Raw genomic sequence first — 26,048 nt, 5'->3', positions numbered from 1 at the left:
CCTATTAGGGTTTTATGAAACAAGCACTGGAGAGCAAAGAGGACATTCATTGACTTTAATGGGATGAACTGATCAACCATATCTAATAAAAATCATTGCCCCTGGCTAAAGCTGCTGTGGAATTGAATTACACATGGAACACAATGCTTTCATGGCTTCTTAGAAAACTGTAATTCAATCTGTTTAGTACAGAGAAGAAACAGATAAAGTCAGAATTAAAACATTAAAAAAAGTTTTGTTGCATGTGAAATCCAAGCACAAATACGTAGCTGCAGGTAAAGAGATCTTAAAAATGTTAAGACTAAGAGCCAATCAAAGATCTGTTTTATTCCTGGCAAACTTTTCATTATATAAAACACATGTCCAAAGCTTATAAACTTCATATCAAGGTTTCCTATCAAAACATTTTATTTAATAGAACAGGTGAGGAGTCACATTGTTCCACTCAACTGGAATAATCTCTTAACCACAGTTTTCCGTACTTATTGTTGCACTGGCCAGTGAGAAGCAGATGCACAAGTTTATGGGAACTTGAGCTCAGACAAAAAAAGCGATCATGCCAAGTCCACATCAAACTGGAGAGAAAGTGTTCAATTATAAAATATCACGTGGAAGAGAGAGAGGAAAGCGATTTAAAAGCTCGAATTTTATATCGTCTCTGCTGGAGAAGGCGAGTCCTATACTTGCTTCAGAATGGGCAGTCTTCCCTCAGATGCATCTGGACAACAGCAGCATCGGGTGATGGAGAAGTGTCCATAGCTTTACCAAGTACGGAGGACCGCCTTTCATCTAAACACCTTTCAATTGCTTTAGTAACGGTGATTTAAATAACTATTTATCTTTCTAATTATCCTTATGAAGGATATTTTAAGCTAATTATTTGATTGAGTTGACTGTTTAGCGCATAATAGGCAGTGCGCACGGTGACGCGGAGAGCAATTGGCTCTGAAGTATCTTTCACCTGTTATTGCTGGGCATCAAACTACAGTTGTAATGTTTATGTTAATGCTGTACTGATATTTCTCTGACTGCTATAGGAGGAATAATGCCACCTATACAACCCCCTGGCAATCCTAACCTGTATTTCTCGCTGTACTGAAACTTTACGCACAAACACCAAACCTCTCCAAACTCTTTTTCTTTCTCTTCCCTCCTCTCCAGCCCATGTCCGCGGAGGTGTCAGCTGTAGTTTCGGAGGAGAACTCTCGCTTAACCGTTTTTTGTCAGCGGGACTGCAGCCCTTGAGTGCACCGACTCAGAACCATCAGCTCCGCCAGAACCCGCAGGGGGCCGTGAGAGCACCGCAGAGAAGATGAATATCCAGGTTCTGCCAGAACACAAGCTCTCGTCGGTGGCCCCGCTGAAACAGTGCAATGTGGAGAAAAAAGAGGTAGAACTGATACTGGTGAAGGACCAGAATGGTGTCCAGTACACCAGTTCCTCCATCATTCCCACCCCTGGCCACCGCGTAGGTCCTCCCGGAGCCACCGAGGAAGAACGAGAAACTTGGGGCAAGAAAATAGACTTTCTGCTGTCGGTTATTGGCTTCGCTGTGGACCTGGCCAATGTTTGGAGATTTCCCTACTTGTGCTACAAAAATGGAGGAGGTGAGTAAACCATGCATTTCTAATCGATTACAGCGCGTGCACAGATGCTTAAACATTAAGAAGAGGTCAGAAAAGTTACTATGGCGCGCCGCCAGATTCAGGTACTTAATCATTGTAGTAACACAAGAATAACGAATACAATGCGTTACTGTGTGGGCCAGACACAATGCAAGATATAATAACTCCACAGAGTTAAATCACAGCAGCTTTTTCTTCATCGATGTTTTGCGTCTTGGTCAGGTGCCAAAGCGTTTATTTTTACTTTCAAATCTTTCATATATGTGAATGTGTTGACACTGCCTAACAAAGCAAATGCTACAGCCTTGTTATTTTTTAAGATTATATTTAGATCGGTTATTTTGCCATGTTCTTGCTCTCATTCTAATTGATTTAATCTTCTTTAATTAACTGTCAATTGCCCCAAGTGTATTAATGGGGAAGTGCATTTACTGTAGCTAACACGGTGAAGGAAACATATCGTTTCATCTTGGCATGCACAAAGGAAAATATGTTATTTGTATTGTGTGAGACTGTCAGATAGTTCATAGAAAGCAAAAATATCTCATGACTGCCAAAATTATGATTATTTTTCATTACATACACGTACATTATAATAGAAGTGCCTGGGCTCCTGGTTACTCAGTCAGTCATAACTGCTCTTAAAATTAATAGAAATGGAGGTGGACTGTAGTGAACAAGGGGGGAAAGAAGCATGTACTGAATCACTAACAACAGGTTGTTTTAAATGTTGCTGCTTTCCTTTAAAAACTTTTTTTTTTGCAAGAACTGTCTTCATAAATTAATGACTTTTTTTTTTTTTTTTTTTAGAAATGCACATTCTAAACTGGGATGGGCTCCATCCCAGAGTGACCCTTTAAAGGATAAGCAGCTACTTAAAAAAGAAGGGATGGATTAAAAAAATGGTTTAATGTTGAGCCTCTTTCAGTTATTTATTTCATGAAAGAAGACAACATATTTGTAAAGCTATTGCAGCTCTAAATCCATCATTTCATATAGTCCGATGACTCATGAAAATGTTTGTCATCTACTTGTTAATGATATGAATATCTGATTTATCAAGTTCAAAATATACTTAAAAAGGCTCATTTTTTGCCAGATCTAATGGAACATTCAAAAACAACTTACTTACTTACTGCTTTTAAAAACTAATGGACACTGAAGCTGCATAGTACTGAGAGAGAGAGAAAAGAAACAGTGTGTGTTTGAATCAACAAAGGATGTTTTAGACACAGTGCCATGTTACTCTACACTCATCAACAGAGTGCTCACTAGAATGTGTGCTCTGTCCTCTGTCTGCCTGTGTGTCCATTCACGTGGCGAAAATCAACATGTTGTGCTGAGTGCCCCAAAGGGTCAACTCCACCGCTTCTCTGTCAATCACATTGGCCCTCAGCAAAATGTATTCATTACTGTAGATAATGTGTCATTTGTGATGGACAATGTCAAGAACAATTCAATTATGGGAGATCATTTCCTTGTTGGTGGATGTGCAACTGAGGCACAGCATGAAAATAGCCGTGACCCTTCCTGCTTGCATGTTATGGTGTGTCAAGACCCCTGAAGCACCGCTTCTTTTTTCTTTCCTTTTCTTCTTTTGGTACTTTGTCACGCTAGCAGGGAATTAGCGGAATAATACTTTGAAATATATATCATGCAATGTAATTATTTCTCTTTCTAGGTGCCTTTTTGATCCCGTACATTCTTTTCCTGGTCATTGCGGGGATGCCATTGTTCTACATGGAACTTGCCTTAGGCCAGTACAACAGGGAAGGGGCAGCTACAGTTTGGAAAATTTGCCCCATATTTAAAGGTGAGCATTAACACACACATTCTGGACATATGTGAACCTGCATTCATCTCCAATTGACTTCAGCTTTCCTCCTTTAAACTGTGCTACGTACAGCTCAGTCACGCTCCTTTCTGCTTCTCTTCAGGGAGTTGCCCTTTCATTTATCCCTTTGTTCTTGTCCTTTAACCCTTATAGGTTCATAAGTGTCACTGGTAACTAATCTCTGTCACATTGCCTCTTTCTCCGCTTGACCTTTTGATCTCTCTCCTCTTGTACTTCTAACCTTATACCCCAGTTTTTATTTTTCAAATGTCAATTTCAAATGAGTGAAGCAAAAGCAAATCCGGCTAGTGTCCATGGCATGCCTAGGAACACAGTTTGGGTCAACGTTATTGCAAGTAAATCAATTAAATTAAACAGACACATCCAAAAATATCAAATTAAATAGGATCTTTTCTGTACTATTGCTACAGAAATGGGTTTTAAAAGTAAAGAAGGCAATAAGCCTTATAGCTAGCAGCAGCAGCCAACAATCAAAAACAGCTTAAGCAGATGTTCGGGATGGGGTGGGTGCACCTTTCACACCCTTTCTGAGAATGACATCAGGAGGCTTTCAAACATATGAACACCAAGAAAGTAGCAGCACCACATAGTATAAGAGGGCAGGTCAATACAATGTGCTGACTAATTAGCACTGGTTTTTCCAATGAAATTCACCCCGTCCTACCAATATAAAGCAAGAAGTCCACTATCATTCCTGTGCTAAAGAAAACCAGACCAGCCTGCCTGAATGTTGACTGCCCTATTGCACTCACCTCTGTAGTGATGAAGTGCTATAGACAGTTGGGCAAGGATTACATCCATGCCTCACTCCCCAACACACTGGATCCACTACAACTTGTCTACCATTCTAAATAGACCACTGAAGACGCTGTAGAACACACAAATCACATCACCCTATCTCACCTGGACAAGAAAGATAACCATGTGATATAACTGTTTAATGACTACAGTTTGGTGTTTAACGCCTTAGTTCCCTCCATGCTCACCACAAAGTTCAAGATCCTTGGATCAAACACCTCACTGTGCATGTGGATTATTGAATTCCTGATGCACAGACCCAGGTCCTTAACACGGAGCACCCCAGGGCTGTGCTTGGAGCCCCCTGCTGTGCTACCTGTACACACACACACACACACACACACACCACACACACCACACACACACACACACACAGAGTGTGTTGCTGCTTTTGCTGATGACACAGCAACTGGAAAACTACAGCTTCGCACCAGTCCAACTTCTGGTCCCTTATACAATAGATTATTATTTTAATCAGCATGTTTAAAATATTGCCAGATAAGTACCCCAGTGTGCACTACTGAATCAGCACCAGTCGTTGCTTTTGTTGGCTTCAGCACTGAGGAGGATTTGTTTTTATCCTGCCGAGAATGAGTTGGTGATGGATTTATGGCTTTTCTGTTTTCAAGTAAGGTTATCACATTCCACTGAAGGCATAACAACTCATCACAATTTACTTAAGAAAAAAGTGCAAAAAGAGGGAGAGTTAGCGTTAGCGTCCTGTGCATGTGTGTGAGCCCTGGTTCTGACAGACGATGATGTGAAAGTACCCATCATGGTGGAAAATATTTACCATTCCAACCCACATACATACAACAGATCATTGCCTCAATATATCTAGATATCTAAAAACAAAACAAAAAACAATAGCGCAACAAAAGGCAATTCCAGGTGAGGTGTCAACCACATAGGTCCCCAACATCAACATCAACAACATCATCATCATCGTCAATATCAAACTCATCGCCATGATCATCACTATCAACATCACCATCATCGTTCAACCAGGGTCAGTTTCCTAATGGAAGTGGGGATGAATAAATATCTGTACCTGTTCTTTTTCACCCTAGGGGCACAGAAGCGCACAACAGATGGTAGCCAGAAATACTCAGATCTAAGGGTACCGTCTGAACAGATACTCCTAGCTTTCTCAGTACTTGCCTTTTAAATAAACAATTCAAATCAACAAATTGAGTCCCCACAATCTTGCTAGCAACCTTCACAATGCCCAGTAGGGCATTTTTATGTTTAGTTCCAACGCTGCCATACCATAAGACCTCAGATATGAGGCAAAACAACAACTATTTATCAAATAAACTATTCAAATATTTCACAGACCTGCCTTTACTATGAAATCAGGCATCTATTGATGTGATTAAAAAGAGATAATCCAAATTCCATCAGCATGGAAGCTAAGCAATGTACTGCTGAGGACAGGAACAGCAGTAAAACAAATTATAGCCCCACTTTACACTATATCTGAACCACTTCACCTTGCCATCAGACAGCCCTGCTTTAGTTTACATGGGGGGAACTGAAGCTGCTCTGTGGTCTCGTTAAAGCCACCAGACACTAACACAAACAGTATTTTTTCCATGCAGAATATGGGTGGTGCTGATCTACCACCCATATCATATAAAGTTCCACAAACAAATGTATCTATTCAAAGTTATCACACGTCATCACCCATGATAAAGCAAATAACACTTTTCCAACTTTCCAGTCCAATCCAACTTTATTTACAGAACACATTTGAAAAAAAAAAACCCCAAAGAGACCAAAGTGCTTTACATCAAATAGAGAAATGGCATAAAATATAAAAAGAAAAAGAAAAGTTTCAATAGTCCTTGAATGCATTTGCATTTGTTAACAACTATACCATACAATCATACTATGTAACCTGTATGAATGACAGCAGAAAACTAATCAAATATGATCAAAAGATTGTGTATTAAGTGCATTTGTACTGGTTTACAACTGCACTGTGTGAGTGTAAATCATAATTTTCTTTCACCTCATTCCTAATAATTCTGTGTTCCTCAGGTGTGGGCTACACTGTGATCCTCATAGCCTTGTATGTTGGCTTCTACTACAACGTCATCATTGCCTGGTCCCTCCACTACCTGTTCTCCTCCATGACCAATGAGCTTCCATGGCTCAAATGTGGCAACAGTTGGAACAGTCCCAACTGCACCGACCCCAAAGCCTTCAACGGATCTTTAATCGGCAATGGAACGTCTTACGCCAAGTACAAGATCACCCCGGCAGCAGAGTACTATGAGTGAGTGATTTCTGATATTCAGAGTAATTCATTAATCAGAAAGTGATCTGTGTAGGCCATTGCATGATTCTACTTTTATGCACAAAAAAAAAGTATCAAAGAAAATCTATGAAAATGCAACTTTTTCACATTTTGAAAGGGAAAATAGTATCCTCTTTATCACACCTTTTCAAGCATCAGACCCAATTCAACTATCTTAACACAAATTTGCTGTTTCCTCTGTTACATGCAACCATCTCTGGTAATGCTGTAATTGAGACATGGAGGCTTAATCTATTCTGCGATGATTTAAAAAAAAAAAATAAAAAAAAAATCAAAATCAAGCTTTTTAGTAAATGTCAAAATTAGATTAAATCAACACCTGCAAAATAACCAAAGCTTAGTCCTAAAAAATGCAGCCACTGCCTTCACAACATTGAATCCATTATCTACAGCAAGAGGGTGAGCAGTCACTGAAACATTTGTAGAGAACTCCAAAATTAAAGAGCCATAAATATTTGCACTGTAAAAGGTGTATACATGGAAAGTTCAAATGCACTCTTTGAAGTGCATGAAAAAAGCTCCATCTGTTTATACTTCAAAGACAGCCAGTTCTTCCCCAGCTTCTGTGAAGACTGACTGTGCAGCCCAGAGGAAGTCTGTGAAGTGACTTGGACAGTACACGGGACACATGCTAAGCGTGACGCACGGAATACATTGAGCACGCATCCCTTCAAATAATGGAGCTTGTTAAAGTTTAACTCCCATTCTGCTGCGCGGCACTGTCTTGCACAGTATGTTTATTTAATCAGTTTCCATGTAATTCTTTTAAACTTCTAGGAAGCTTGAACTTGATATGTTTAACATGAGGAGGTCAGCATTTGTGTGAAAGGTCCAGTCTTGTGAATAACTACAGACATTCAACATGGGATGCATTACTGCTCAAAGGTAGACACGATGTGTAAATCAGAAGTTCCATTTTCGACGATATGTACACTTCACCATTTGGAAGAATGTCAGTAGATGTGCATTGACAGACTGACAAATAATGGTACTTGAAGACAGATCTTGCATGGGGTTAGGCTCTGTAGGAGACAATAAATCCTCCTGCTTACAGTTAGCCCTGAGTGCAGGAGCAAAGCCAGACACAGCATGAAGGCAACAGAGTCAACAATTCTCTTGCTTCACCTCTCACACCCTTCTACATCCACAAATCCTCTTCAGCCAACTGTCTTCAGCTATCGTGAGTGTAGTTTGTAGAAAAACTCTTAAGTAATACAAACAAATTTAAAATGGAAATTCTTTCCTAGTTTACACCAGAGCTCATCAGGAATTTAGGCTCACCAACCAAAGTCTTTTGTACATTATATAGTGTTACTAATATGCAATAATTCAGCTAAAACTTTATCTTTACAGTACACTTGATGATTCATGATCATACTGTCATTTTGGTAATCTAAAGTATATGCAATTCAACTGATTTACGGTCACTGCAGATAAAGGCTTTGTGTAGGAGCATAGCATTACATAAAGATGAGACTACTTGATAACCATATACTGTATAAAAGACATAGACACAGTCTGCACTCATTGCACATAGAAGTCTGATTGAATAGAAGTCAATGAGACAATGACCTGCCAGTAAACATTTTAGTTTAGGTTATCCATTGCAAATTTCAAGTTGTCCTCAATACAGCAGGATGTCAATTTTGTAAATGGTCCTACTTAGAGTAAAACAGACAACAAAGCAAGGTATGCATCAGGGCACAGCTACCTTGTGGTTGACAAGTAGCTACAAAAGAAAGAAGCGTAGCAATTCATATCCCTCCCCAGCTCCACCTTCTTGTAGATATTTGTTCACTTCTGGCTTCAAAAACAAAAGATGTCCAAAATGCCAAACTCAAAGCTTCAAGTGTAAGTTCACAAACCAATGGGTGATATCACCTTGGCTACGTCCACTTCTGTTATACAGTCATAGATGTATGACGTGTGCGACTTATTGTCAGTTGGCGTTTGTAAAAATACAGCGTTCAACACTGGCTCAAAAACACAAGATCCAAACATAAGATCATACAACTTCAAGTATTTTGTAAATACTATCTCCAGTAATATTAAGTTGTTTTTGGCTTTTGTGTAACTCCACCACAAACTCTTAACTCATAGGTAACTTTTGGGTAGGCTTGGGCTGATGAATTTAATTGGTAATTTACTAATCCCAACATTGTGATCAAAAGGTTTGTAGTGGCTTAATTTATCAATATGGTTAGATGTTGCATCCAACACAACTGGGTAGTCCATCAACTAGAATATGAGCCATCAGCAAATCCATATGAACATCATTAAAATGTATAACCACCATATTACTAAACCATATTAACACTGGCCATCCATATGAGGAACACTTTATCCTTCACTTTATTCCCTAAAGTTATCTTATACAAGGTTAGGCTAACACTATATTGCTATATGCAACACAAGAAGAAGAAGTTGCTGTGACTTGACCATCATCATGTGACTAGGCTTGTTTGGAAGATGTGGAGTGGAAGGGGCTATTTTAGTACAGCCAAAAACATAGCTTCTGCCAAAAAACAACCTGGAAAAAAAGAGACCTGGTCATATCTCTGTGATTAATACAATAACTGGTGCGTCAGGAGATCAAAGAAACCTCCAAAAACCTAACTCCCAAATAACTTAAATAACTAAATCATGTAGAAGATGGGATGGGCTTTTGTCAGTTGCCAGTGTGCTTCATCAGGAGTGCTTGTCAGATGGTAAAATAGCTATGGAAACTTTTCTGATAGTGGATGGTTGCATCTGATAATATCTGTAACTTTCCAAGACCAACAGTCTGACCTTCAAGACAGTGGCGTCGGTAGAGTGTTTTATGAATAGTTGCGGATCTCAAAACAAACTCGTGCATTTTGTCTAGTCAATAAATGTTAATGATTGCAGTTGTAAAGTATTGTGTTTCTACTTAATGTTAATACTGACTTCTAACAAATACTAGTCTTTTTTAACATCACAATTCATATTCAATCTGTGTAATGCTTTCTGTGTAAGTCAACCTGCTGGCAGTCATAATATGTCATGTAGTCATGACATATGTAATTCAGTTACAAAATGTTTTCAGGTTTAGAAAAAAAACAACTATTTTATATTTTAAACTTGATATGACAACGCCAACACAAACTCATTTCATTAGCGCGCAAAAATATCCTTTCTCTTTGTATCTAGCCTGAAGCAACCACATCTGATTTCATGTCAAGGGTAACTAGACTTGATAAATAGCCCTCATTTAAACACAAGAAGGTCTAATTACATAGACACTTGAGAAGATTGCTTTCACTTCAATCTCATACACAATTTAACATTTCACATTTGTTGGAAGAATTAAATGTAAAATAATAAGAAGTATAGCACATTTGTAATTAATTAAAAGTTGAAATGAGAAAGCACCCCTCAGCTGTGTTTTGATACTCAGGTCTGTAGTCCTTTTCATTTAGATATTTTTGACATGCCCTATTACTTGTTCTGTAATCAACATTAAGACAAGGCTGCATGTAATAGTGTGCCAGCCTAAAATATACAGAGACCAACTAATGGCAACACTGAGTGTTAGGATAGCAGCGTAACCAGCTCGCTGAGTGATGATAAGAATAAATGTGTTTAGAGTAACTGGGCCAAAGAGACATGGATTGATGTTATAGTGTGCTTTTACTGGCAATGTACTATCAATGCTATCAGATGAACAATGAGGCCGTAAGGCATTACAACACAACACCACCAGGCCTGCAGGTCAGAGCGTAAAACTCTACATTTCCCTCCTCAAACAAACTGATGTCTTTCCGCCGCTATCTACATCCCCAAAGACATTATAGCTTTGGATTTATTATCAGCCAAAGATAATTAAATGCTGAAGAGGAATTTCACAGATCCTACTGTCCCTTCGGATTGTACGTCTGAACATACTTCAGTTTGCATGCTCCTGTGGGTGTTTTGTCTCAGCTGTTGTGTAAGCAACCTGAGTATCAGATCCAGATCCAGTTCCGCTGTTTATTGCCCCATGACATCACATGCCGACTTAATTGAATCTTTCTTGAGGAAAGTTTTATGCCAAAGTGAAGTGAACAAAGGTGCTTTTAAATGTTCTACAGCAGGTCATTGATATCCAAATAAAATACAAGTTGTTTCTAGTTGTAAGGGACGTTGTGTAAACACTATCACTGTTGTGCTGTGATGAGACAGTCCTGTCCTATGTTGTTGAAGAAATATATAATGAGTCCTCGCCTCATCTGTAAGGACAAATGTTTCTATCTGCTGCGGCCTTATGAATACAATATTTTACAATGCACAATGTTAATTTACAACCGCCAGCAACAGTGCGTGGACAGTATTGTTTTCATCTTGTGATTCTGTGTGTCTATATGTGATCATGGCAATATGTGGTCATTCAAGATTGTGGTGAGATTGGTATGCATTTCTTCAATATTTTTATTGCAAGAAGTTCAAACCCTACTTACCATCTCATCCTAATGTCTGGCAGATCGCTTTGTGAAGTGGGTGTGAATGTTGGATTGTTGGTTTCGGAAACCATAAATTATCCCCAGTTCAGATTTTGGAAAGACACGGGAGTGTTAGATCATGTTTGACTACCTGACAAGCATTTTGTGTGGAGATATATGCTCATGCTGTGCCCAGCTGTTCCCTAAAAAGAGTTCCAGTGTGTAACTTTCCTTAAACCCCAAGTTAAAGTTCATGGATTAAACAAAAGAGACACATGTAAATTTGTCAGCTTTAGACTTTCACTTTGGACAGAGTAAGAGAAGCCCCTGTGTACACTTTTTATGCTATAAACTAAGCTTAACACATCCTGAATCCACCAACATGAGATGCATTTTAATCTTATCTCAGTCTCTAAAGAAAGAAAATAACCCAGTTCCCAACAGGACACCATCTTTCATTACACCGGCTGCTGACCAGTGGTGGAAGGGCCAATGGCCTCTTCCCTGCTTTCTACCCCCCTTCTTCCTGCCCATTTGCACCAATCTTCAAATTCTGCCCTAATTTTGATCCCAAATACACACCTGTATCAGGGTCACATTTTGCCATGGTGACACACACAACCTTGTACCTTTATCTTTGTGAGCACCCTCACTGACACAATGCATTCCCTGGCCCCTTACACTAACTTAAACCATCACAACTAAATGTCTAATTCCAAACATTTACCCTAGCCCTCACCTAATTGTAAACCTTAACCTTAAAACCAGGTCTTAACTCTCCAACAGGCCTTCGAAGGATGACTTTGTTGGTTAAAAACTTGTCCCGGTCCTCACTACGTTGGAAGTACAAGAACACACACACACACACACACACACACACCTGGAGTTAAGGTTAAAACTATTCCAGCCACACACTGCCATAGCTGCGAAAACATATTCTTATGTATGCTGTCGGCTTCTGTCATGGTCAGCTCTTTGGCTGAGCTGTACAACATTTTCAATACAAGGCATACGAAATGCAGGTGAGCTTGTATGGTCACCCGGTGATATGACATCATACTGAATTCAGCTTCTGACCAAAGGGACCACACAATGTTATGAAATGTATTGCATGAACTTTGCCCCTACTCCATTATTATAATCTCAAGTTGCGCACTTCCTTCCCCCCTACTCTGAGCAGACATTCAAAGAATGAGCTTGCAGCTGGAAACAATATTTATATAATGATGGAAAGGACAATTTTACTCTCTTTGTTTCATTATGACACAATAAAACACTTGAACCTTGATCTGACAGTAAGTGCTTGGCTTGAGGACAATGGCTGTTAATAGCGTAGCAATATCAAAGCATTCAAAAGCATTTTGTGCGTAGTTTGTAGAAAGACAAACATGATAAATTCACTTTAAAAGCCTGTCAACAGATGGCTGTATTATCCAACTACGCTAAGCTTTCACCAGGATGAATATCTTTACAATATTTAGGTAAAATATATATAATCCACATGACGTACTAGCTTTATCATTTTGAAAATGTTTGTTCAAGGTGGAGTTCTGTAATGCATGTCCTAAGAGAGCCTCTGTCCCATACTTCTTCTCTCATCTTCATGTCAGACACCTACAGTGTGGGCTATTTTGTTTTGACGCTTGCAGCTGCTATAGAGCCTGGGTGGGCCTGTTCAACAAAGACATGTCTGTTGAGATGTAGCCAAAAGAAATAACATAGTATTGACGGATGACATCAAATTATACATGCTCAGTTTTTCCTGGAAATGCACCACTGACATGGTTATTCATGGTAATCATTAATGCTGATCTTAGTAGTGCAAATCATGAAACACAGTTTTGTTAACGGATAATAATGCAAAGCAATTTCTGATTTCTCACTGATATTTTTGTCGTGTTTGCGCGTGTGTGTGTCTGTCTGCAGACGGGGTGTGCTGCGTCTCCATGAGAGCAGAGGTATCCAGGACCTGGGCCCACCTCGCTGGGAGCTGTCCTTGTGTCTGGTTGTGGTTGTCTTCATTCTCTACTTCAGCCTGTGGAAAGGAGTCAAGTCCTCAGGGAAGGTATGGGCCTGCACCATTAAACAGTAACAGTTGCTGCTTTTAAAAAAAAATCCCCCCCCTTGTAAAGCAGGTCAGTATATACAGTTAGTACCGGGTCAAAACCATTTGCATTAAATGCTATGTAATATTCTAGTTGTTTGCATTCAAGCCACAAACTTTTGCAAACACTATAATTTTGAAGTTGTAATTATAGTCTTTAAGTTATCATACCCACTACATATTGCACAGCATATGGTACAGACATTTTAAACGCTGTATTAGTGTAGCACATAACTTAGCTAGACAGTGAGAGCCCCCCCCCCCCCCCCTTTTTTTTGTTAATATGTACCGTCTGCCACACTCTGTTTATTGATAGATTGATTATTGATTGATTATTGATTATTTTCCCTGAATGTGTGCGTATTCAGGTGGTGTACATCACAGCTACCATGCCCTATGTGGTCCTTTTCGTTTTGCTGATTCGAGGCATAACTCTACCAGGGTCCATGGATGGAATAAGGGCCTATCTGCACATCGACTTCAAGCGGCTCAACAATCTTGAGGTTAGAGACTATAATGTGTTCACTCGTGCAAAAGGAAAAAATATTCATGCTTTCAGTATAAACACGGGATTTAAAAAGTGAAAAGACTTCAGTTTCATGTTATTTGTTGACTTCTTTCCATTTATGTTAGAATCGAGAAGTAACACTTAGGGTTAGAGTCTATGTGGAGTTTTCTGTGAGTTTACTGTAATTCATTGGGTGGAGTATCTCTCTGGTTAAAGGCTAGATTACCAATGGTTCCTCCCATACTGACTGTATGTACATAAATGATTGTACCCTAAGCACACACAGGCTTGTTAAGATACGATCTTCCACTAGCTGAGCTGAATGTGTAAGAGTTGAGTAAAAGGTCAGTCGTTTTTTCAGAACATTTGTGTATGGACTTAATTAACATGGGAAGTCACATAACCTGGCCAAAATAATGGAATGAAGAAAATCATGGTCTAAATAACGACAAAATAACGAAAGCATCTTTCTTTGGTACCTTAAAAACTTTTTTGTTTTTCATTTTTGCCGCAGGTGTGGATTGATGCTGCCACCCAGATATTCTACTCACTGGGAGCAGGATTTGGGGTGCTCATTGCTTTTGCCAGTTATAACAAATTTGACAACAACTGCTACAGGTAAGAGCTTGCACAATATGATTTTTGATATTCCAAAACAAGCCCATATCAAAATAACATCCTGCTGTATTTAAGTAGCCGGCCTCTTCCAGCATGTAACGGGATCACGGAGCAGCAGAGGTGATGCTAATCTGTTCAGCTGACCCGAATGGCCAGGTGTTAACAGGACAGATAAAGTACAGACCAGGAAGGTTTGCCAGATAACAGCCAAAGGCTAAATGTTCACTGGTTTGTCATAGTGCTGCTCTGCTTCAGAAAAAGCAGGTACAAGGTTGTGAGCTAGGCTTATCTTTTTCCACATTAATAGGTTGCAGTGGTGCTGTTAGAGGCAGACACTGTTGGCAAAATAGCACCGTACCCTATCATGTTTTAAATATACTATACCCAGCAGACAAAACATTTCTACAAAGCTACCCAAAAACTGTTAATGCTGAAGTGATCTTGCCACTGCAGTACACTCCTCTCCTGTCTTCACTCATTTCCTGCACCTTCTCCAACCCTAAACGGGGCCTCCTGCCTTCCTCCCCTTTCATGTCCCATTTAGAAATGTGTGTGGACTGCTGGCAGGTGGGAATTGCATTATCAAATGAAAGGCAGCAGCCTGGAAGTGCCGGTGCTGTTTGAAAAACAAACACTGAACCCAGATTTTTGTTTGAATACTTATACAAAATAAAGAATTCTGTCTAAGGCAGATACAGTGAGTGAGTAAGTAGTCTATATCCTCCATCACATCTTCCTTTAAGAAAAACATAACACAAACCACTCAGAGCAAGAAGAAGAGTAAAAGATGAGGACGTAGCACTGCTGCAATTTCGGCCCATTTCCCGATACGGCATTCAGATTTCAATGAGTTCATCAGCTTTTGGTCATAATGTACAAGCCACATGAATGCTACAAAGAAGATGTGTTGAATTGTATTGCTCATAGCACTTATACAACACGTTGTAAACGGTTTTCAGTTTTTGCGTGACAATTAAGGCAAAGGAAACAATCAAGTGAAAAATTAAATATGACCAGGAAACTAATTTTGAAATGATAATAATACTAATATTTTTTGTTAAAATAAGAGCGTCGTACTTTAACTGGACTGGTTCCGGTTTTAAAATGGACATAAATTACCTCTTCCTTCACTACTTTGCCTCAACAACATTTGTCTGTAACAAACAAAGAATATGTCATATAGATGATTTTAGGATCGACCCCGACCAAAAAGTAGGTCTGAATAAAACCTGAAAATGTTCTATGAGAGTCTGCACGCAAACACAAAACAAAACAGAAAGAGTAAACTGAAGACAAGTCAGTGGGGAGTAAATGCTTCATTGAGAGATTTTTTCTCCATCAGCTCAGGAGGTGGCCCAGGTCAAATTGACCTTGTTTAATTCGTCAGATGACTGCAGGTTAGTGGCCACAGAACAACACACTAAAGACCCATCAAACCACTGAGTAGCTGAGTACAAAGGCTTTTCATTAAGCTAAATGTCCCCTCTAAAACACTGTGTGGCAGAAGATCAACCCATAGAAAGCTTGAAAGACATTTTAACAATGAGGCCAACAATGTTTGGGTCAAAATAATAAAACTGGCTTCACGTCTCTTTTAACAAATGACATTTCTTCCCAGTAAAATTAAGGTTGGGGTTCCTTCACAAAGCTAGCTAAACTTGAAAACAAAAATGTAGAGGATTGGTAGCATGGACCATCATGATTGAATAGTTATGGAGTTTAGAAATGGAACATGTAGAGTTAAAAAAATCTTTCTTTTAAACTTTTTGTTGCATTTTTTGGTTTGTTTTTGTTTCTCCAAAGGGATGCTCTCTTGACCAGCACTGTGAACTGCGTCACCAGTTTCTTCTCAGGGTTTGCCATCTTCTCTGTGCTTGGATACATGGCTGACAAACACGGAGTAAAAATAGAAGATGTGGCAACAGAGGGTAAGTGCTCGTGTCCAAGATACAAATAATTAAAAAAAAGTACACCAGCACTACATAAAACACGCCCAAATGTTGTATTCTGCTCTAATCTGCATATTTTTGTCCCTTGCTAGGAAATTATTCAGTGATAGAATATTTGAACTTTGTTTGTTAAAGTCATAACTTTTGTGTGCATTTTTGAACCTGTATGTACAGGGGCTGGTTTGGTGTTCATCATCTACCCTGAGGCAATTTCTACACTGCCTGGCTCAACATTTTGGGCTATTGTGTTCTTCATCATGTTGCTCACTCTCGGCATTGACAGCTCGGTGAGTCCCAACGGCCGCTAGTACTTTATCATATTCTTATGACCAGAAGATTATGACCACTCTGCTTCATACACCAATAGATAAACTAACAACATGTACAAGTGGCAAATGATTTAACATTTAAAAACTTAGCAGGTAGTTCATGTGAAGTGCATATACAAGAATAAGACGTTGAGTGGGGAGTATTACTGATGAAATACATACAGTGCTTGTAAAATGCTTGATAAACGGTGTGTTTACATAGGGCTTCAGCCTATACAAAGGTACAGATGTTGATACGGTTTCTCTGGAGAAAAGTGATCTCAAACGAGGCATGGTTTCCTCTGTGTTTGATACAGTCCTGAGAAAAACAGTGCTCTTTCTACTGCACTTGTACAGAACAAAGCAGACACAGTGTATGTTGCCCTTAGCGATAGTAATGACATCAATGTATAATGCTGGAAGACCTTCTTAGTTGAGTTGCCCATTAAACCTGACATTTATTGGAAGATAATGGCCATTGCATAGTCACTGTGAAAGTTCATCTCTGAGAAACTGTACTGCTTGTTCTCCCCAGAAGCACAAATTTGGTTTGAACAATGTGTGAGTACTATGACTTTTCATGTGAACAACTAATCTTCTAACTCGAGTTGACCAAATAAATGTCAAGTGTAATGTATTCCAAATATTATTTCTCCTTTATACTTTATCTGGTAGCAATGTGTATAATTACAGCTCAGGTCCAGGTTATGAGTGTTATAATACAGTGTTAATGTAACAAATAAGCACAGGTAAATGATGAATAAAGATCCAAAACTTTATTACATAACATTTTTTTCAATAACAGAATAATACAAATAACATTGGTGATTTAGATGTCTACTGTTCGTAGGGCAAGTAATAAAGTGTCCAGCACCTCTGTGGTATGTAAAAGTGTAAACTAACTTGACCCCTGATAACTAATGGTAGTAAAAAGAGTGAAGTAATGGAAAGTTTGAGTTTGGTCAGCAGAATGAAAGTGACTGTAAAGGGTCAACAGCAACTCCTTCTTTTCAAAAACTAGAAGTAATTTGCCCAGTGACTCACCAGGTACTAAATAAACAAATAGTTAAATTCTCTGCTGGCAAAGGTCCCCAAGTAATTAACTTATCCTCTCAATCACTGATGAGATGAAGCCCATGTCAGGATTATATACTACAATGCACTAGGTGTTTCTATCATATTCTGTTTTTCTACCAAAGACACATTTGCAGCAAGGGATGGATAATAAGGTTCTAATATATTCAACTCTTTCAACTGAAAGTAAAAGATTGGGAAATGACCCTGAAAATTCAAGTTCAGTTGGATATTGCTACAAATACATTTTTAGTTACCCTTACATGTAACACTTCATTTTAACCATCATTAACATAAAGTAAATTGATAAGCTCATAATATTTTACTATAAGAAAACAATTAAAGGATAATTCATGTTTACTAATTATTAGTAATCATTTATTTCATTTCACAGTTTATTGTTTTACACATTATAACATTTTATATACTATAATAAGTATTTGTTAATGGTTACCAAGCAATTTGTAAACTGTGTATAATCATTATTTAGATGGCTATCATAAAATTGCAACTGAAGACAGTTTTCAGGATTTTATTCACTTTTATTAACATATCTATATTGACATGCAATATAGTGATGTGTAGCGTTATAAACAATGCATTTCAAACAGTACTTGACCTGTTTGCTGCCCATGTTGTGTTATTCAATCCTATTGTTTCTAATATTTATTGCTTTTGGAAATTGCATTACAGTATACATATATAATGACGTTTCAGTTTTGTACTCATTATGTATCAGCATACTTTAAAAGTGTAGCGATTACAAAGATCAAGCACATTTTGGTCATGTTGAAGCTCTAGCGGTATCTCTTCTGGCTAAACCACTGTCGGCAAACAAAACTGATTTAAATCCTCAAGTCAAAGTCGAGACAAGGTTTCCATTAGACAACACTTTCAGTTGGTCTCATGTGTCTCTTTGTTTATGTCAACCAGATGGGTGGCATGGAGGCCGTTCTCACGGGCCTGACAGATGACTTTAAAATCCTTAAGAGAAACAGGAAGCTCTTCACCTTCGCCACCGCCTTTGGAACCTTCCTCGTCGCCCTCTTCTGCATTACTAATGTCAGTATCACAGTACCATCAATTTATACTCTATACTTGGGTTAGGTACTTGTCAAAGCCTGCCAATGTAATGTTTCAAATTTTTGAAAATCTAGCATTGCATTACTTTTAGCCATGTGTCAATACTGTACTTAAAAACAACTTGCACTACAAAATGAGCTCACAGCAAGAAATGCGTATAGTGAAGTAGGGATGGCTTATAGTGTCAAACATGAGGTATGAGAGTTTAAAACTGCACATGATTACTGCCTGGAAAAAGTATTCAAGTCTCATGATATAAAGTAATCAAAGCAAGGTTTAAATATCAGTATCAAATAAATCTTTCAGTGATATGATCAAAAATGCGATTGCATGACAACCTTAATTAAAACGGTACCCAGGAAGTAAATGTTTTCTCTAAAGTCCCTGTTCATTCATGTAATCAGCATCAAGGAGAAATGTTTTGCCATTACATGAGCAAAGGAAATACAGACTTTGGAGACAGAAAGGTATTATATTAGAGATTCACATGGTTTCTTCCCTTTATCTAATCAGTGAAATTATTGTGCAGTGAATGATGCCTTTTCATCGTAGTTCTGTCGCACAAGATACAGATTATATCACTCTGGGTACAAACTAAAGATTCATCCCTGATACTGCCGAAATGTGAGGCTCATCTATGCTCACATGTCAACTCTTCAGAGAGCACTTTAAGTCCCCTCAAACAGCAAAACAGTATGACGTCTAAGAGGCAATTGCTTATTGACTGCACACAAGGGTCCAGTTAGATTCAAAGGTGAAGATTTATATACCACACATCCGCCATGCACAATAACCTTTCTGTTCCTCTTTCCCTTTCTGTAGGGTGGGATCTATGTGCTGACACTGTTAGATAAGTATGCAGCAGGGACTTCTATACTTTTTGCTGTGTTGATCGAGGCCATCGGAGTGTCATGGTTTTACGGTATGAAATTCTACATTACTTTAACATTAAATTATGTTTTTACAATTACTGTATTTACTGTAACTATAGCGGTACACAGCGCAGCATGCCTATCATTGCTTGTGATAAAGTAGTTCAGTTCGGTTTCCACTGTCAAGTTTATAACTAGTTTTTAGTTTTGATTCTTAAATGTAAGATATTTAATGCAGTGACATTGCATGCATGAACACTATGCACATTAAACGTTTACAATTACAGACAGAAGCCTGTTTAATCAATGAAGAAAATCATTAAATAAAGCAGTCATACATCAATACATAATTTGAAGCAACATAGCCAACAGGGACTGATAGAAGGGGAGTGAAATGTCCATGTGGGTGCGGGTCTCCAAATGAGAGAAAACATTTCATTAGGGTGGGTGGCGGAGAGATGATTCATGTGGACATGTGAATTCACATGATTCAGAGCTGATGGGCGAACCACTATTACACACACAAGGACATGCAACAATGTTCCTCCTCCTCCTCCTCGGTTAAGTAGGTATTGGTGCTGATTACAGGTTTTTCATGCCATTGAAGTTGGACAGTCCCTAACTGTACTTGCACTCACAGATATAGAACACTAGATGTGACATTATGTCTTAAATGATGGGATGTTGACCATTTTACCTGGGCCACTTCTTTTTCAGTTATGGAGCACCTAATTACTTTACCAACAGGACCAAATTGACCAGGACAGCTGGTATCACTTTCCACATGTCCAAATATGCAATATTTATTTTCTACATGAGATCAATGGAATTAAAAACAATTAGGGAACTAGGTGGTCAGTTGACTGGATCGGTTTAAGTTCTCCAGTTGGAGAAAGGAGGTTAGTATTAAAGAAGTTAAGGTCAACCTGTGATTTTGTCACATTATCATTATAAATTCAATATCATTACCATATGTTAATAATGACTATTGCGACAAGTCCATTTAGAGTTCAGCTAAAGCCATTACTCTTTCAAAAAAAAAACTTGCTTTATCAACAAAAACAAACCACTCCTAGTTTACAGCTGACACACTATTGGACCTCTCCTCTCATGATCAGAACATATCCAGTTCCAGTTGAAATGCAAAAACTGCAAAACAGGAAGTGTATTACCACAATTTATGAGATTAATAAATAGCCTCTAGGTGTGTTTCCCTTGTGTGTCTGATTGTAATTGCCTGCCTACAGGCTATATAAAATTTCTACATAAAATATATTGTTTGATGTATATTAGTCACTCAGAATACTATACAGGCCCAGTTGTTTTGAATTCATCACATACATAAAACTGTATAGGTGCATTGGTAGAAAAATACAAGGAATATAAAGACAACATAAGCCTCCTTGACCACCAGGTTCATATTACAGCAAGTTTAGAACTACACTCAAGTAAGATGGCTGCAGTATGGTTCAATGGTTCCAAGTCATTATGAAATGTCAAATCTAGTGTTGTATATTTATGCTTGCACCATGCACTTTAGACTATGCACTTTAGAATGTTGTTGCTGTAGGGCTAGTCTGCCTTGTCAACATCTGTAAACCCTTAAGAAGTGGAAGGTAAAACTACAGAAAAAAAGGATCCCATGGCAGGCAAATTGTGAAACAACCGTGGAAAAAGACAAAACACAAAGAATGGATATGGGTAATGTGTCAGCTCAAGGTCATTGTGTGTTACATTCCCTCCTACTGTCCAACGAGACTGCATATTTGGCACAAATAACCTGTAGCTTATATTGATGATTAACCTTTGCTCTGTAACTTTTCATGCTCACTCCAGGTGTGGATCGATTTAGCGAAGATATCGAGCGAATGATGGGATTCAAGCCAGGTCTCTACTGGAGGTTGTGCTGGAAATTTGTCAGCCCAGTTTTTCTGCTGGTAGGAAGAATAAATAAAACACTTAAGTAGTTACATTGGGCTGCTTTATCAAGAACAGGGATAATGTCCTTTAACAAATATAAAGACAAGTCAACAAGATGAATCAACAAATTCAGCAGATAAAAAGCTGAAGATGTAATGGTTGGATGTAACCTTCCAGTCACTATAATTCACTAATGCCTGCAGGAAGGTTGGGTCATGTGGGATAGTTTGAACCTCAGAGTGCCCACTGGCAGCTTCTTCACTGCCAGGTGAAATAAGTAGCTTGTGACTCCACGTGCATTAGAGACAACACATGGCTGTGTCCCCCTGCTGTCCAGGGGAGGGTGTAGACCATCATGTCTTTCCCCCAATACAAATGGATGTCTACACCCTCCCCTGGTCAATGGCATAATTGTGTGGTAACAATGGCTACATTGCAGGAGAAATGATCATTCAACATTGTGAGAAAAAAGGACAGATGCAAAAATAAATGACCAATAGTTACAAAGACATTTTGGTATAGAGGTTACTGCCCCAATTGAAACACTTTTGCACTCTTAAAGAGTACCCATCCTCGTAAAACTTAATGGAATTAAACAATAATGTGTCATCTGTCTTCAGTTAGCAATTTCATCATGATGAAATAAGTCCTGCTATTTAGAAAATAAAGAAATAACACCACACCTTTCCTTTGTAGAATCCATGGATGTAACAATGCTTATATGTCCATTTCTCTTTTTTCTCCCCCCTCTTTTCTCTATCACAGTTTGTTGTAATAGCCAGCACAATAACAGCGTCAGGCCTGAAGTATGATGAGTATGTCTTCCCTCACTGGTCTAACGTGGTTGGCTGGGGTGTGGCCATGTCCTCCATGATGTTCGTCCCAGGCTATGCCATATATAAATTCTTAAGTGTACCAGGAACATTCAAACAGGTAAGTATCAAAACATGTTTTTCCACACACAAAATGAAAAACACATTCTATTGAGTTTAGCAGGGCAGGATAATCACTTAAGGAAGCATGGTAAAAACAATTTAGAATGACACAAGCACTTAAAACAGTTTGTACTAACATATATGACACAAATAAAATTGGATTCCGTACATGGTGTACCAATGAACTAAATTGCGACTAAAGGGCAAACAGTGTGTTCTTCTTTCAAACATAATGAGAATAGCAATCTGATTTAGGAGTGAACTTGATGACACTGGCACCATGAGAACACTTTCAAATTAAACGATTGCTTCAAAGCATTCAGAGTTTATGATCACAATCATCAAAGCACTGGAGAGCTATTTTCATCCCCCAGCAGTCAACCAATGTCAGCTTCACTCTACTGTAAAAAATCTCACATCACATTGGTATTTCCCGTCGGTATTCAGGGTTTAAGATTCTTCTTAGGTTATCAGGATGCAGGTTCTTCCTGACAGCTCCTGTCACTGCCTATCAACGTTTGGCTCCGTCCTCCCCATAATAACCACAATAGACATCTCTGAAGTCATTGATAAGGATTCATCACAGGTTCCAAAAAGCATTGGGATATTTTTTCTGAGTTAAAGTCCGTAATGACTGTTACTAATGTCTGATGTTAGATTGGAGTGCATTCCCTCTAACATCTCAAGTATTACGTGGGAACTTTGGCTCTTCAAACAATATGTGAAAGTCATTAAAGAAGACAAGAATCTAAGAAACAAATAAGAAATGAAGGAAAATATATTTAAGATATTAAAGAGCAAGTGTATTGCATGCAGGCCTCAAAGATGTTACACTTGTTTTGTGGGAACTGTTGAGAATGTGTTGTAATTGCTTTGCTTTTTTCTTCTTCAGAGGATAGCCTATTGCATCACTCCAGAACATGAACATCATTTGGTGGCTGAGGGAAACATACGGCAGTTCAAAGTAAGGGAAAATGTTTGTGCTTTTCATTAACTGTGTTGATTTGAGTTGGCTAAATGGATTAAATGAATCTAATTTGAGCACAATGAATTGTTTGTGTATTGCCTAGTGCCCAGACTAGTGCTCACATATAAAAATGAACAATATGAAGAGCAGGATGAAAAGAAGGAGACGATGCTTTGGAATAAAGGCCTTTTAAAATGGTGGCTTACTAAAACAACACATGTTTATGACAAATACTGTAACAGGGTTCAACATACAACCCCGAAATCAGGACACTGTGTAAAAAGTAAATAAAAGCAGAATGCACCAAATGTGTATATACACAAAATAACAACAGTGAATTTAAAAGGATTTGCAAATGATAAAATTCTGTTTTATTTATGTTTTAGAAAACTTCCCAACTTTCTGGGAATTGGGGTGTACTTGCCTGTAGGCAGTTTTTACTAGCCCCTGTAAAATTTGTTTTATCATCAATTAGCAAATTACACTATTAGCAAGCAAAAAAAGCAGGAATCAGAGAGTAAGAAAATAGATGTCAACCAGAGCCGTTCTAATGGAATAAAATACATTTGACATAAAGTCTCGAAACAGATCCAAAACTTTCTTTTGTTTTCCAGCTCAAGCATTGGTTGGCCATCTGATGACAATCACCCAGAATCCCCTCATCCTTCCTCACATCTGGTGTTTGGAGTTCCTGTTCCCAAAAAGGGGAGCACCAGCCTCCAACCTCTCTCAGCAACCTGCCTCTTCTCTCTGTACATGTAATACCCCAGACCTTTGTTGTCAACAGTAGCTTCAAGCACTTTGATTTCAGAGTTATGCCTGTTAACATTTTGGAAACATTAAACAGCTTCAGCTCATAAGGGAGGGGCACCCCGTGACGACAATGTACTGTTATCTGCCCATGGACATTGTTGTGTTTTTTTATATACTAGCTTAATTAATCATAACTTTAGTTATGATTTAGTTTGATGTGACTATTATGTCCTAGAAAGGAACAGACACTACAATTAAAACCAAATCAGTCCTATCACCCTGTGTATTACTAAACAGGGGGCCCAAATATTTCAATTTGTCTTTGTACTTTACTTTTTTTTCCCAAGCTTATGATTATTTATTATTGCTCTGATGTTGGAAGTCTCTGTTCTTGTCATTCTGTTGGCAGAGTGGCTTATCTGTGTCAGTGCCTTATCAAGGGAGACACTCCATGATTCTTACACTCAGTACAGGAAACTGTGTTGACTCAGGAACCCACCAAATCAACCCACAGTTTGTGGATGGAAATCTCTCAATTTGACCCAGTCCTTTGATATTGATAAGTCAAACAGCTGACATCAAGGTCAAGCTCCTTAGCAAAGATTAAATTATATCAGGACTGATATAATGCTTTTGTGTCTGATTCTGTTATAGAAAAGGGAATAATGCATGCGTCACTCCAAAGCTTTAAGAGAACCAAGGCAGGCTTCATTCACCTCTCATGCTTTGAAAGGCCTTAATCTCAACCAGGCCTTAATCTAAAAAAAAGTCTGAACCTGGTCAGGGCCTAGCTGCTTATTGAAGGTGGAAAAAAAGAGCAAAACAAATGGCATAACTGTTACAAACAGTTTTGTATTGTTGTTGTGTGACTTTTACTTTACAATCTAATGTGTGTTCAGTGGTTCTGAGGAATATATGGCTTTTCCTCCAAGGAGACAGTGAGAGCGAGAGAGAGCGAGAGTGTATTGGGATTTTGTTGCCAACTATACAGTATGCTGTTTTTGTCCAGTACATTGAGGGGTGAAAACTGTCAAATCCCTCTTTCACTGTACTGTAACTTCAATACCTTATAACTCTTATATTTTCATTTGAAACATATCTTGGGATGTTCCAGTTTTTCATGACCATAGAAGTGCCAATGTGTTTTTTAGGACTGTTTTTAATTATCTTATTCAGTTTCATTTTTTTATTTATTGGAATGAAGTTGGATTTTAACCATGAATCATAACAGGCCCTTACTGAAAGGAATAAAGCCACAAAGAAAAAAATATAATATATGTGGAATATATAAGAAGATATAAAAAGTATATAAATATATTCTTTTGTTACGTATAATCTTGTATTTATCAAATTGTTTATAACAAAACGTGAATGTAAAGTATTTTAAGCGTAACTGTCCACAGTCATAACATGGTGTTTGATGTATAGCTAAGAGGAACTATTTAGAGAAAATATTCTTCAGTGTAACCCTGGGCTACTTTGTCACATATGAATGTGAACAATAACACCCTGGCTTTCCAGGACAATGTTTACAAAAATACTGTGTACAATACCAATGTCCTGTTGAACGTGAGTGACAACTATCTATAAAGAAGTCTGAAGTATTCACACTATGATAATAAAGAATTTCTTCTACACACACTTGAAGATGATTTGCTCTGATTTAATGTTACTTTTCAGCAATTCTCAAGTATGGAAAGTCTCCTTTCTAACCCTATTCATTTTGAATGCTGACTGAGGGCTTCTCATACTGGCTTACTGTGCCTTTCCATTCTCTCTCTTAATGTCCATTCTTTCCACCATTGCTGGCTAAGTTTCTATCCCCTGTTTCACACATTCCAGTCAATCTTGAAGAAACAATTCCCAAAAAAGCTATACTGCATGTACCTTATTATAGTGATAACCTGCAACAGATGT

The 26,048-nt window shown here is 38.3% G+C and overlaps 1 protein-coding gene across 1 annotated transcript; it reads left to right on the top strand.

Moving 5' to 3' along the window:
* The first annotated feature begins 711 nt into the window (after nt 1-711).
* Nucleotides 712-25,772, top strand: slc6a2 (solute carrier family 6 member 2). The gene is made up of 15 exons (XM_059358180.1): nt 712-768; nt 1,162-1,607; nt 3,307-3,438; nt 6,322-6,559; nt 12,967-13,105; nt 13,513-13,647; nt 14,167-14,270; nt 16,074-16,198; nt 16,394-16,506; nt 18,535-18,663; nt 19,507-19,606; nt 21,393-21,493; nt 22,242-22,409; nt 23,304-23,375; nt 23,993-25,772. The coding sequence occupies exons 2-15, from the start codon at nt 1,313-1,315 to the stop codon at nt 24,014-24,016; spliced, it is 1,875 nt and encodes a 624-aa protein (XP_059214163.1). The 5' UTR covers nt 712-768; nt 1,162-1,312; the 3' UTR covers nt 24,017-25,772.
* Nucleotides 25,773-26,048: the final 276 nt, after the last annotated feature.

The sequence above is a fragment of the Centropristis striata genome, chromosome 2 (assembly GCF_030273125.1).
Source record: "Centropristis striata isolate RG_2023a ecotype Rhode Island chromosome 2, C.striata_1.0, whole genome shotgun sequence".
Classification (NCBI taxonomy): domain Eukaryota; kingdom Metazoa; phylum Chordata; class Actinopteri; order Perciformes; family Serranidae; genus Centropristis; species Centropristis striata.
Note: the sequence above shows the minus strand (reverse complement) of the source record. Positions and strands in the feature narration are given on the sequence as shown.